Genomic DNA, 14,211 nt, shown 5'->3' on the forward strand with positions numbered 1-14,211 from the left:
TAATAACTGTTGGGCTGTATGTCGTCACAGCCGGTGACCTGCAGTTAAGTTCATTTCGCTGGGAAACTTGAAAACTGTTGGGATTTTAACTTATACCGCGTTCATCTGCATGCTCCAGGCAAGCCCTGTGCAAAATTAAAAAAATCCTACGGCCCGGAAAGGTTTCAAATGTTCGCCTGAACAAGAGGCCTTGTTGCCAGACTATACGCGCGTAAAGGGCTCTATGTCGTCACAGCCAGTGACCTGCAGTTAAGTTCATTTCGCTGGGAAACTTGAAAACTGTTGGGATTTTAACTTATGCCGCGTTCATCTGCCTGCTCCAGCCAAGCTCTGTGCAAAATTTAAAAAAATCTTATGGCCCGGAAAGGTTTCAAATGTTCGCCTATATGAAGCGACTTCTCCACTTACGCTTCGTGTAAGTTCGCATCCAAATTCTCAAGTATTGCTGCCTCAATATATACATTTTGTGAAAAAAAATAGTCTGAATTGATCACGGAGGGGTGCCAAAGTTACTTTGATGTTTTTGAATGGTCATTGTGTTCTAATTTGTGCATATACTTGTGTTTTGTTTATGGTAAATCTGTTGAAGTTGTGTTCAGTCATGCGTGAAATATATTTCGTTGATATAAAAAAAATTTTGCCGCAATGACAGAAGTGTTCAGATAGTTCGCTCTTCGCTCACTTCGCTGCCAGGCGCGCTGGTTGCCGTTAAGTCAAGTTTTTCTGCGCTTAAGTGAAAATTTTCGTAAATATCCAAACCAATGCATTTTTATCCAATTTTTACCTGCAGCATTGTAACGTTAAACCCATTGTTTAGTAAAGAAAATCTTGGAAATCTGCTAAAAACTTGTGACGTTACATGCGTTTGAAGTTTTGTGGACTAGCTTGGTGTGTCGAGTGTCGTTTCTTGGATGATCCCACTGGTGTAATTTCGACAGGCTTGGAACTTCTATTTACAAAACTTCAATTGTGTCTAAACTTACTGAAATTGAAATATGGGCACATCAATTGCGTTTCCACCAGAACTGCAGTGCTGTCCTAAACCATTCGTTGTCTTAACTGGACTTGACATTACATTTAATGCTGTGCACAAATCTATTTGGGATGCTTTTAGCAACAACAGGTATAAAAATAGTTTTATCCAAATTACATTCAACCTATCTTATCTTGCCTTAATAAGCAATATTTGTTTGACAGTTATTTGAATTGTGCTGTTAAATACAAGAAAAAAATAAAATTTACCCCAACCCCAAACCCACTGAAATGGCCTACATTTTTAACATCCCTAAAACATTGCCCACAAAATAACATTTGTTTAACATTGTGCCTTCATTGATAAATAGAACCCCATTTTGAGGCCAAAATGTATGCATTGTTGAATGAATAAAATCATAATGATATGCATATTGTATTGTTTAAATAGAAGTATAATAAAGTTCTCATTCAAATCCATGTTGTCATGTATGGCCTAACCATATTAATAATTTTTGTAATTGGCAGAAGGCCAGATCGCTTGCAGGTGAAGTTTGCATGTCTACCGGGAGATCATGCGTTTCCCAGGTGCAAAACTAAAAGATCATCCTATGACTGGTATATTCCAAAAGGCCTGCTAAAAACCAAGTGGATGAACAAGCACTTAAATGAAGTTCCTGCTTTGGTAGTGGTGTTTTTTGAATTGGATTGGGATGAGCTGGCTTGGAGAGAAAGACACTTAGCTTGTGCTTCTAGAGTCCAGGTTGTTAGAAGCAGTTTGCAAGGTAGCCTTATATATACAGATATACTCATTGTACCAGTGATACACATCACCAAAATACAGTTAACATTTTTTTGTAACAGGCCGAAACACAAAAGTAGCTGTGGTTTTGATACAAAAAAGTACCCCTTTGCCCCCTGGTGAAGATATGGTTGCTGCTGAGAGAGCTGCAGCTTTGTGTAGTGCATGTGATCTTTCTTCCAAATCACTTTTTGTTTTACCACACAGTGACCATTTGCTTGGTTATATAGTAAGGTATAAATTTTTTAAACATATTTTATATGAAACTGTGTTGTAGGAACTTAACTATTTTCATTAGTTTTCGTAGTCATATGAACTTGACTAAGGCATAATGCTGATCATCATGATAGATTGTAAAAGACTAGATAGTGATAAACAAAATAATGGAAATTCTTCCGAAAAGTATGTGTGGGAAGAAAGTCTGTTTAACCCCCATGGTTTGCTGTATTTTTGTCATCATACTTTTGTGATTCTGCAGATTAGAATCAGCATTTGTTGAGTTGGCACATACATACTATCACTCAGAACTACGGCGAGTGAAAGCACACAAGGAGTTTCTTAACAAAACTACACACCAGCTGCTGTTTCCAAGACATCAATTTAAAATTGCATTTTTTAGTGAATTTATGCAAGATTTCTCAACTGCTCTGAGGCACTATCAACAGGTATTGTATTTTTGTTCATACATGGAGTTTAGCAGTCTACTACTATGTTGAGAAATGTTGTATGTTGTAATAAAAATATTTTGCATAAGATTATTTAAAACTTTTTTGTTTCTATCCATAAGTTTAGCTTGTGTTGTTAAATTTGTAGTCATATAACCACATACATGAGTTGAGAACAAATGCAACAAATAACTTGGAGGTGAAGGTTGTTGGTGGATTTGTCAACTACAAAATTTGCAGAATATTTTTTCTTCAATTAAATGCACCATTGGATGCACTCAACCAATTTCAGCGGCACATTGAACAGTTTAAGCTGCAATTTGGAATTCCTGATTTAATGTTTGAGCATTGCGCCTGGTTAAGTCAACAATACCTATTGTTTGGAGATTTGTTTAATATTGCAATTGATCAAGGTCTTGCTGCAATTCAAACGCAACATCCTGGATTTTACTATAAACAGGCCTCCCATTTTGCCACACTAAGAAAAAAATTTTCTTGGTCTGTTCAAGCATCTGTTGGCAATCTAAGCTACCCGTCACCAGATCCTTTAGAAACAGAGTGTCTTGAATTTTTTGGCCAGCGACCTTGGCGACAAGGCCATCAAAGAATTGATCCACCAGATGTGGAATTGGAAAGTAATGGTATCTTGGCTTTAAAAATACAAGAGTTGCAAGTTGATCACTCATGGAACATTATTCCATTAATTAGTTCTGCAGTTTCTCAGTTCAAAAAGTTTCATTGTCCACGATTAAAACGTCATTTAACCATCAAAATGGGAATTGAGTATTTCCATGCAGAAGATTATAGCAAGGCCATTGCACTGTTGTGTAGATCAGTTCCTCAATATCGCGACTGCAAGTGGTGCTCAATATTAACGCAGCTTGTTTCCCTTGTGTTTGAATGCTCATATATGCTTGGCGATGTTCAAAATTACATAACTTCTGCCTTGGAACTGATGTTTGACCTCTCTGAGCTACCACCAGATAAAAAAACAAAAATTCAAAGAAGTATGTGTGATGTGCTGTGTGGAAAGATGCCCAAGTTCATTTTGCTTTCATCAAAGATTGTTAGTAAAAGCAATGATAGTCCACCAAGTGTTTGGAGAACATGGACTGAAAAATCTTCTTCTTCAATCTTGCATGTGGAAATGTCTGATTTGCTTCCATGTGTAGAATGCAAAGTAAAATTCTCTTTGCCAGAGGTTTCAATTGATTCATGTGTGCAGGTTGAGGTGAGGAGTTTAGTATATTGCCTATGCTTTACTTTTAACAGCTTGTTTATGTTGTCAGGTGTACACAAGAATTACATGTCTTGAACCAATGGAGTTTACAGAACTGTCAGTTTACTTCAGTAATTCATCCTACAATTCAAATTGTGTTGTGACTGACACTCAATGTCATGGTGCACTCTATTATGAACCTAACGAAATTAAGCGGCACATGTTTGAATTTCCTGTTGAATATGAAGACCTGCATAAGTTTATACAGGTAATTACAATCGGCTTGTTGGTGTTTGGTAAATTTATGTGTTCATGAGCAATGTTTAGGTAAAGAGTGTCAAATTAAAGCTTGGATTTAAAGCTGGAGGTTGCATTCTTCACCTAAATTGGCTTAAGGTCACTGATACTTACAATAACTCAAAGTCAGAAACTATTTGCAATCCAAACCAATCAATGCTCAATTGGAAAAATATTGTGGAAAGAAAGTCATTGCAAGTTATTGAAAGAAGATCAAGATTGCATGTTAATGTCATAAACGAACCACCAGCGTTGACTAATGAAGCATTTCCTATTAAATTTTTAATCACTTCAGAAGAAAACCTGTCTGAAAATATTAATGTATTGGTTACATTGAAACCTGATGATCATGTTGAAGATTTCTTTCAATCTTCCTACATATCCATGTCAGATAATCCACTTATACGACCCTGCAGAACTGTTGAAATGGAGTTTAAATCCTTGAAACAGAATGAAAAGTTTGAAATGGTTGTTTATTTTCGCTCAGCAGGCGCTGGCACTGCTACCTTAAACGTGCAATCAAATTACACTGTATCAAATTTACCTGTGCAGTCCACAGGTGCTGCTGACAAAGAACTTAACCACATCAATTGTCCCAGCAAGTCCAGTTTTAATGTGTGTTTTGATGTGATAGACCCATTTAGTTTTACTGCTCACTTGACATCAATGAATATGCAATCTGTTTCATCAGTTTATTTTGGTCAGCCATTTATGATCCTTGCATCTTTAACTGCTCATAGCCCATGGCCAATTGAAATTCTTTCGAAGTGTCATGCTCTTCCCAACAACTCAGTCTTTAAGGTAATTTCTCATCTCCAACAAGATGAACTATGTGTTTTTTCTAATGAAGGAGAGAGTGTTGTAAAATGCTTGGTGCTTAATGCCCCCCTGGGTGATGGAAAACAAACTAAAGGTTTGTAACAAGTTAATGTACATTAAACCTAGAGATGGTAACATTTTATAGGTTTTTTTCAAATCTTCAAACATGTTCTTTTTGTGGCTTATTAAGTAGTAACTTGTGTTGTATTTTAGTTGAAATGGCTGAATTGGGCATTTACACAGTTAAGTGGAAAAGACAAACAAGTAACAACCCACCAACAGAAACAATGCTGAAAATGCCTCGTGTACCAGTTCGGTATGATGATTTACTTACTGAATAGTGTGAAATAAAAGAAAAAAAATTACAGGTTGTTTCCAGTCACAATTTCAGCAAATTTTCCAGCACATGGGACCTTAAGACAGTTAATGAAAGTGGGATTTGACATACAAAACACAAGCAAAGAATTTAAAATCGTTGAAATAAGCTTTGAATCTGTTGAATCATTTATGTTTTCTGGACCAAAGCAGACAAAACTATTTTTATCACCATTAGACTCGCATTCAATTGAATGTATTCTTATACCTCTTGCATTAGGATATCAGGTGAGTTAATAAGTTAAAAGGTTTCTATAAATCTGCCAACATAAACTATTTTTAGGCTCTGCCAAAAATCCAAATTCGTGGTGTTCATATGCATGAAAAAGGTACCTCTGATGTTTTACAAAGGGATGATTTGAATGCTTTCATGCTACATTCTTCTATCCCTTCTGAAATTTACATAAAACCAAAGTTGTCATAAATACTTAAATCAAGGTAAAAAAAAACATGCTAGTCTAAGATGTTTGTTTTATGTCCTTTGGATTTTTTTTTATGGGATGTCCTTTCGTTTTAATTTAGCTAGGTTTGTAACTGTGTCTGAAAAAGTATACGTTAAAAATTAAGATATAAAATGAACATCATGCTTATTATTGCACTATGTGAGATTATGTCACTTGTTGGTATTTCAATCAAAAGAGTTATGAATGGCGGAAATGATTTGGTTAAACATTAACTTTATTTGCTTTGGAGTTGGATTTATTTTGTGCAATAGCTCAGTAAATTGTTTTAAAGTTTTAAATGTAAGAAATAATGACAGGCCACATTCTGGGTCTCATAAATTAGTCATATTGTACGCGTACCTCATGTAACGTCCGAGAGAGACCGACGCCACGTGACTAATCAATAAAAAAATTAATAAAGTGCGCATAGGTTAGTTTGGTCGATAGTACCATAGCGTTGGCCAAGATAACTAATACCTTTATGTTATTCAAACAGCTAAAAAGTTAACTTCACGGTACAGTTGATCGCTCGGTCAGGAGCGGATCGACCTATCTAAAACATGTGATGGCAATTTCGGTCGTTAGACGAGTAGAGAGTTTCCTGGTCGGGAAATGGCCTTCTCGAACTTCTGCGTAACAGGGTATAATTGGATGTAACAATGCAAAGGGTTATGTACGGGTGCCAGTGTTAAGGTTGAATGAGCACAGATGCACGGGTAGTTGCCAAAAAAAGTAGTAAAAAAGTGTTGGTTTGTTATGTGAAATATTAATCACAGACACTACATTTGCAATTAAGTGAAGTCACCCATCTCCTCTTAACAATGCATTCAGAATTAGATGTCCTGCAACTGTTTCTGTTGTTTTTTCACCACTAATGCATCTTTTCTGGTGGCGGTGCATGTGCTCTGTTTGATACTTTCATGTTGCAAAATTTGACTCTCCTTGTATCCATCTACTGAAAATCTATAGTTTGCGCGATAAAATTGGGAATTATTTTGTTGTGATTTCGCTGTACGCACTGTTTTGCTTTGATGCCAATGCGACAAATTTGAGATGATTTAGAAAAGAAACGCAAATTAATAAACCAGAAAGTATGTGTTAAGCAATTGGTGAGTTTAATATAAGCATTTTTGCATGTATTTGTCATGTGTAAAAATCTCGCGAAACTGTTGTGCAGCACTGCACAAATTAAATCACTTTTATATTGCACGCAATGTTATCATGTTGCAAAGTCACAGATAAACCATAAAGGTCGTTTCGTCACGGAGAATCACCGTCTTTGACAACAATTTAGATAAAGGAGGGAGTTTAACACCACACAATAATCAGCGTGCCAGTAAAAAATTAATAGATAGTCAAAATTTATAGTCAAAAACCCAAATTCCAAAAGCTTCACACGTATCCAAAAAAATCCTTTTTGTGCCACTATAGACTTGATTTCATTTTAGTGACCGATAATGTTCGGGGAAAGTGTGAAAGCACGGAAGTGATCCCAAGCGTCCGCTCCGATCACAACATAGTTAAACTAGAAATAAATTTAGATGAAGTAAAGCGGGGTTAAGGATATTGGAAATTTTATACTTCCCTTCTTGAAGAAAAAGTATTCCGACACACGTAAGCACTCATTGCTTTGCAGACTTGATTGTGATGCGCCTCAGTGGTCACAATCGTTCTTTTATTCGGTTGCAACAGATACAATACTCAACATAGAGACATTAATGCAACAAAGACACAAAATATTGTAATAAAGTAAAAACATGAGTGACAGAGTTTCTACGTTTCAGTTGTCATTATCAACACAAACACTTTGGGAATCCCTGCCTGCAAAAATGTAAACAAACTATATGCAAAACAAAAAGAAATTGAGTCAAGGCTCGAAAGTTTAAATATAACATCTCAGCCACACGATAAAGCGACGACAATGTTAAGGCAAGAACTGAGGGATAAGTATGATTGTCGTATTGAAGACAAAACTAGAAGTGTCTGTTGTATTCTTCAGTCACAAACAGTTCAAGTGTATTGATACAAAACGGTGCGCAGGTTTTATAGGCAAAGCCAACACGCGAACAACGCCAGGAACGCAATTATTAGCCACTGAGGTGCGCAGTACATCCACAGGCGTGAGTCGCATTGCCAGACACGCTGATTGCACGGCGAGTCTTAAGCGCCGTTTTGTAAGGTCAACTTTGGGACACATAATGATACAATTACACAACACCTCCCCGCCAATATTGGGTTATGGAACAACGCAAAATGACACTAATAACCATAAAATTTGGGAGGCTTCGGACGCCGTTTCGAGCGCCGGGGTAAACTCTCCCCGTGTGACAACTCCTGCGCCGCAGGTGAATGAGTATTGTCAGGACTAACGATAGTCTCAGGGGTGACCGTGTCGCGCGTATCGGCACGACCGGACTCTTCATCATCGGATGCATCGCGTGATGTTGGGTTATCTGCTGGTTCATCTCCTGGCTCGTCATCTTGTGATGATGCATATCTGGGTCGAAGTTGGTCAATATGTCGTCTCCATATCGGACCTCGGGGAATAACTTTAACCCGAACACTTCGACTTCCGCAACGTTTGATGACCAGTGCGGGAACCCATCGTGGGTCTTTGTCATGCCGTGGTCCGTAATACAGTGCATAGCAAGGATCACCGACGTTGTATGTCCTGTTAACGCGTGTAGTGAAAACACCGTGTTTAACTCCTTGCAACTGCTTTTTCTGGACATCATGTACTGGAGAAGGCATCATGGTGTCAATCTTTGTTCGTATTTGCCTTCCGTTTAAAAGTTCACTTGGGAAGTATCCGCTACTGTTTGGTATACGGCGGTATTGCATGAGAAAAGTTCTCAATGCGTTCATGGGCGTCTCAGAAGACTTTCGTAATGCCTTCTTGAAAGTTTGCACCAAGCGCTCCGCTGCCCCATTGGTCGCAGGATGATAAGGTGCGCCTGTAAGGTGAACAATCCCCCTTTCTTTGCAGTAGTTTCGGAACTCCTCCGATGTAAACGATGGTGCATTGTCGGACACTATTGAGTGTGGATATCCGAAATGCGCGAAATCTTGGTCGAGAAGATCCATTGTTGCTTTAGCGGTGATTGCTTGAGTACGGTGAATGCATGGATACTTCGTATAAGCATCAATTACAACCAACCAGTTGTAACCCATAAAATTTATGGCATGGTCGACATGAATTCGACTCCATGGCTTCTCGGGTAGTATCCATGGATGTACGGGAGCCTTCGGCATTACGTTTCTGTGCTCATCACATGTGCCACACTTTCGACACATGTCCACAATGTCTCGATCTATGTTTGGCCAGTACACCACTGTCCTGGCCAGTTGCTTCATGCGCTGCATGCCGAAATGGCCCAAATGCAGTAGCTGCAAAACTTTGTCACGTAGTTTTGCTGGAATGACGATTCTGGAGCCATACATAAGAACTCCATATGACGTAGTGAGAAAATTACTCACTTTCCGGAATTCTTCCGTCGGTTCATCGGAAGATTGTCTTGGCCAACCTTCGTGCGTGTATTGAATCACCTTGCTCAATATTGGGTCTTTTGAAGATTCTTTTCGTAGTGCTGAGGAGTCCATTTGCACTTGCATTCAGACTGTTTCGATGGCACAAACGATGTCTACGTCATCAGCACTTTCCTCTCCGTCGAAAGTTGTATCATCGCCTTGTGGAAGTCGGCTTAAAACATCAGCATTATTGTGTTCGTGGGTTTTTCTATACTCGATGGTGTACTGAAATTGGTTCAAGAAAAGTGCCCATCGAGCCAACCTGTTGGCTGCCAAAGCTGGTGTAGGCTGTTGCGGACCAAATAAAGACATCAGTGGTTTATGATCCGTTATCAGGATGAATCTTCTTCTAAACAAATATTGAAAGAACTTCTTTAGAGCGTAAACGATTGACAAAGCCTCCTTTTGAATTTGACTGTAATTCCTCTGGCTTTGTGTCAAAGTTTTAGAAACATTGGCAATTGGTCGCTCACTGCCGTCGGGAAAACGGTGAAACAACGTAGCACCAATTCCAACACTTGATGCGTCACAGGCAATACCAACAGGAATGGATGGATTGAAATGAACCAACACTTGGTCTCTGGATAGTAAGTCCTTCAGCTGATTGAAAGAACGTTCTTCTTTGTGACTCCATTTCCAAGGAATGCCTTTCTTTGTGAGACGGTAGAGTGGTTCTGCTACAGTTGAAAATTCTGCAGGCAAAAATTTTGCATAAAATTGTACAGATCCAAGGAAAGACCGCAGCGTCGGTACATCGTGCGGAGCAGGCATACGTTGTACAGCGTCGACTTTGGAACCCTTCGTGATGCCCTTGTTGGAGAGAACATGGCCAAGGTACTCAACCTGCTGTTGAGCAAATTTGCATTTTTGCTTCCTGCAACGTAAGCCTTTGTCTTGGAGCCGTTGCAACAAACGTTTGAGATTGTGAAGGTGGTCCTTGGCAGACGAACCACTGACCAATATATCATCTAGATATACTGCTACACCCGGTAGGTCTTTAGTGATATCATCCATAATTTCTTGAAAATAAGCTGGCGCAGAACTGATACCAAAAGGCAATACGTGAAGCCATAACCACCACCTAACTTCCGCATTAAATCTTCTGGTAATGGCAATGGGTGACGATGAACTTCCAATTGTGAATTGACAGTCACGGAATAATCACCACAAATTCTTAAAGCAGGCTTTTGCGAAGAAGTGATTGATTTGCGGACCGGAACTATTGGCGTACCCCAGTCGTTGAACTTCACTGGAGTCCAAATTCCTTTGCTTATCCCGGAATCTAAAACCTGGGACAAATCACTCTGCATAGCGAACGGAACTGAACGCGGTTTGCAGAAAACTGGTTTTGCGTCGTCCTTAAATTGTACCTCCAGTTCATAATCTTGAAGACAGCCTAAATTGGGCTTAAACAGTTCTGCGAATTCACTGCACAACTTGACACACTCTTCATGTAGTGATATGTCTTGCGGTTCTTGAGCGGTTACGGCTTGTAATACCTCTGCAGCTTGTAAGCTTGACTTGCCGTACAGAACTTTGTCCAACGAAATACCCATTTTCTGTATTCCGTTCCGCCCCACCAAATTCAAACGTGGAATGTCGCAGACGTTGAAATGAAGGTAAGCTACTTTTCCGGAATCTGCATAACTGGTAGCAGACGTAAATGTGCCCATTACCGGCAAGTTGTGCCTGCTTGCAGACTGATACTGGGATGTTGCTTTGTGCAGCTGTGGAGAACCAATCTTCTTCCATGTTTCTTTTGACAGAAAATTTCCGCCGGTAGCTGTATCAAGTTCTATGTTCAGCGAACGATCGTTGATGCAAATTGGAACTTCCAACTTGGGCGTGGCTGCTTCAATACTGGAAACGCAATTCAGTTTCTCAATTCTTTTAACGCCATGGGACGAGCGCTGTCGAATCTTTTTGCGGCAAACGGATTCCAAGTGTCCAGTTAGGTGACAAAAATGGCAGGTTGCATTCTTGAAACGACATTCGGAAGCCTGATGCGAAGTCTTGCCACATCGATAACATTTCCTCCCTTCAGGTAATTGCACCGTCCTCGAATCCACTTTACGTTTCTCCCACGGCTTAGCTGTAGCACGTACCTTGAACACCGAAGTCGATGGCTGCATCCCGTAAACAGTTTCTTTAGCCACTTTGGCAGCATCTTCGGTTTCAACCGCAATGTCAATCGCACGAGCAAAACTCAAGTCGTCATCCTTTGTCCTAAACAGAGCTTTTAAAACCGCCTCGTTTTCAATGGAACAGATAAAACGAGTGCGTAAAGCTTCATCCAAGGGATCTGTGATGGATGCAAAGTCGCAAGTTGCTGCGCTTTGTCGAATGCGAACAGCGAACTCTTGAATTGTTTCTCCCGGCTTGCGCTTCATGTCGGTCCAAAACTTGAACCTTTCGCGGACTATGAAACGTTTGGGGTCAAACTGAAACTTCATATGTTGGACGATTTCTTCTAACGTGAGCTCATTGATGTCTCTTGGTGGCGATTCCTGTGCAGCCAAATTGAAAAGCATCTTGTACACCGTTGAAGATTGATTCGTCAAAAATACCTTGGCCAGTCGATCGTCAGGTACCAAATGAGCTTTGGCAAACGTGCAAAACCGGGACCAGTAGTCAACCCACAGCTCTGAAGTCGAATCAAAAGGCAAAAAATTTGGCGTATTTAGATGAGTTACCGTTGATGCCGTTCCTTCCGTCGATCCTTCACTCGAGCGAGGCTTCCCCAGAATTGCTATCATCGCCTCCATTTGTTCTTGGTGTCGACGTTCTTGTTCTCCGTGTTGTTCTTGGTGTCGACGTTCTTGTTCTTCAAGTTGACGTTCTTGAACTTCGCGATGACGTTCTTGGGCTTCGCGTTGACGTTCTTGGGCTTTAAGTTGACGTTGCATCATCTCCACAAGCTTCTCCATGACCAGAAATCCCATCCTCGTCGCCAAATAACTGTTGTATTCTTCAGTCACAAACAGTTCAAGTGTATTGATACAAAACGGTGCGCAGGTTTTATAGGCAAAGCCAACACGCGAACAACGCCAGGAACGCAATTATTAGCCACTGAGGTGCGCAGTACATCCACAGGCGTGAGTCGCATTGCCAGACACGCTGATTGCACGGCGAGTCTTAAGCGCCGTTTTGTAAGGTCAACTTTGGGACACATAATGATACAATTACACAACAGTGTCATTGTTAAAAGTAGAGTTCGTTGGGCTGAATACGGTGGGAAAAATAATTCATATTTTTTAAATCTTAAAAAAAGAAGGATGGAGAAAAAGTAAATAGCTAGATTGATGCATAAAAATGACGTACAAACCGATCAAACCGCGATTCTACAACAACTCTCAGAATATTTTGAAAACCTTTATAAAAAATAAACTATCCCAGGGCAAACCAAGAAAAAACGTGAATATCTGGACACAATTCCCACTTTAGTGTTAAGCGACGTTGATCGCGAGTCATGTGATTGTAGGGTTTTAAAAACAATGAAAAACAACATGTCGCCTGGATTGGATGGGTTTTCAGATTAGTGTTACAAAATGTTTTGGGAATGTTTAAACGGCAAAATGGTTGATCGGCATTTAACTACGCTTTTAAAATTCGGTTCCTTTTCGGGACAAATGGCCTGGGGGGGTTGTAACCTTGTTATCTAAGCCTGAAAAAAAACATTGCACCCAGAGATTTGTAGAACTATAACATAACAATTCCGATCAATTTTATCAAATCAATTAGATAAACTCTATACTTTTGTTTGGGGATTAAACTGGAAGAGGGCAAGTAGAATGTATTATGTGCAAAGATTGAAGAAGGAGGAATATATATGATAGACATTTGAGTCTTGTAGCCTATAAGTACAGCGATTCCCTTAGATAAGAAAAATTTGAATCCGAATTTTATGGCTCCGTGGAAAACTGTTAAAACAACTATAACATCAAAACAAAATGGTATGCATTGCATGCAGTGATCTCACGGTAAGCAATAAAATTATTAAAGCAGCATCTCTTCTTACATCCAATAACGAGTTAGAAGAGTGCAGTTGCTCTTCAGAAAGAACGCGATTATATGAAACTGGTCACGCATAATAGACACTGGAAAGCGTTTAGAAAAACTGGCATTTTAGCAACGATATATACAACGAAATGGTACGAGTGAAACGTCGAATATAGGATATAAGCCAACGGCCAAAGACTGATACGGCACGTTTAATAATTTGTACTGGAAATAATTCGTCCGCTAATACTTGTTAACGTACACGTTAGTGCGAGCTGGTGCGCAAATCCAATGAGGGGATTTGTATTGACCATTTTCCGAATTGGTACGGTTTTGGTTTCGTGTTTGGCTTACGGTTTGCCTACTCGGTCATTGTTTGTGTTTTTGCTGTAGTGATATAATTGTAATGCGCTGAATTCACCAATGTTTGTTTCGTAGTAGGCTATCCCATTTTTGTGCATAAATTCCAACTTGCCAATGTGGGCTCTGTAGGGATTTAGCCTGCTACATTGCGGTAGACTAACTCTTAACTATACTTCGAGGGCGCTAACTCACGAGTCTCAATAATTTAATGACAGAAGTGTCTTATTGAAATAGAACAAAGGGTAGTATCAATAAGATAGAACCCAGGTTAACAATACACATAAATATTTATGATTAGGCATAGTCTACACGGGAAATAGGTCGTAAACAGGAAACGAATGATTGATACTAGATCGGAAGGCGATGCAGATATTCTTATTCATCAATGATATTATTGGGTAAAATCTTGCAAAAAGGTGGTAAACAAGTTTGCAAGATTCCCTGCAACTATGTGACGTAGCATCTTGAAGTCCCGCGACGATATCGACACAGTTTCAAGCACCGATATTCGGATTCCGTTTAGGACCTATATGGCAATTAAACCAAACGAATCATGTTTTCAAGGCCCCTCTGCAATATAAGCCTGTCGACTGTTCCGCTTGTTTCCCAAAAGACGTTGCTGGGTCTTGTGACTCATATGGGGACCTAATATTCTTAAAAGTTAAAAAAAAATATTGCTCCTGGATGGGAAACTACACAGCATATGTGCTGACTCAACCGTGAAATTAA

At 39.6% G+C, this 14,211-nt stretch overlaps 2 protein-coding genes across 3 annotated transcripts; one reads left to right on the top strand and one right to left on the bottom strand.

Annotated features, from left to right (window-relative positions):
• The first annotated feature begins 794 nt into the window (after positions 1–794).
• LOC145912757 (trafficking protein particle complex subunit 11-like) lies at positions 795–6,694 on the top strand. Of its 2 annotated transcripts, XM_083000341.1 has the most exons (11): positions 795–1,123; positions 1,501–1,757; positions 1,837–2,008; positions 2,253–2,439; positions 2,588–3,670; positions 3,729–3,926; positions 3,986–4,868; positions 4,988–5,090; positions 5,143–5,377; positions 5,433–5,587; positions 6,089–6,694. In XM_083000341.1, the coding sequence occupies exons 1-10, from the start codon at positions 996–998 to the stop codon at positions 5,571–5,573; spliced, it is 3,387 nt and encodes a 1,128-aa protein (XP_082856467.1). In that variant the 5' UTR covers positions 795–995; the 3' UTR covers positions 5,574–5,587; positions 6,089–6,694. The 2 variants fall into 2 exon arrangements, with proteins under 2 accessions (XP_082856467.1, XP_082856466.1); XM_083000340.1 differs by having other exon boundaries at positions 5,433–6,694.
• A 2,510-nt stretch (positions 6,695–9,204) lies between these two features.
• On the bottom strand, positions 9,205–12,062 carry LOC145911888 (uncharacterized). Its single transcript, XM_082999326.1, has 2 exons — positions 10,183–12,062; positions 9,205–9,994 (listed from the first exon to the last, which is right to left on the bottom strand). The coding sequence occupies exons 1-2, from the start codon at positions 12,060–12,062 to the stop codon at positions 9,205–9,207; spliced, it is 2,670 nt and encodes an 889-aa protein (XP_082855452.1).
• Between the last annotated feature and the right edge of the window lie 2,149 nt (positions 12,063–14,211).

The sequence above is a fragment of the Ascidia mentula genome, chromosome 8 (genome assembly GCF_947561715.1).
Source record: "Ascidia mentula chromosome 8, kaAscMent1.1, whole genome shotgun sequence".
Taxonomy (NCBI): Eukaryota; Metazoa; Chordata; class Ascidiacea; order Phlebobranchia; family Ascidiidae; genus Ascidia; species Ascidia mentula.

Bases quoted from the DNA above. Each gene is read 5' to 3' on its own strand.
- LOC145912757 (XM_083000340.1), top strand. From the start codon at position 996: ATGGGCACATCAATTGCGTTTCCACCAGAACTGCAGTGCTGTCCTAAA. The intron at 1,758-1,836 runs GTAGCCTTATAT...TTTTTGTAACAG, and splicing joins TGTTAGAAGCAGTTTGCAAG to GCCGAAACACAAAAGTAGCT. The intron at 3,927-3,985 runs GTAATTACAATC...AGCAATGTTTAG, and splicing joins ACCTGCATAAGTTTATACAG to GTAAAGAGTGTCAAATTAAA.
- LOC145911888 (XM_082999326.1), bottom strand. From the start codon at position 12,062: ATGGGATTTCTGGTCATGGAGAAGCTTGTGGAGATGATGCAACGTCAA. The intron at 9,995-10,182 runs GTATTGCCTTTT...CTTACGTTGCAG, and splicing joins GGTGGTGGTTATGGCTTCAC to GAAGCAAAAATGCAAATTTG.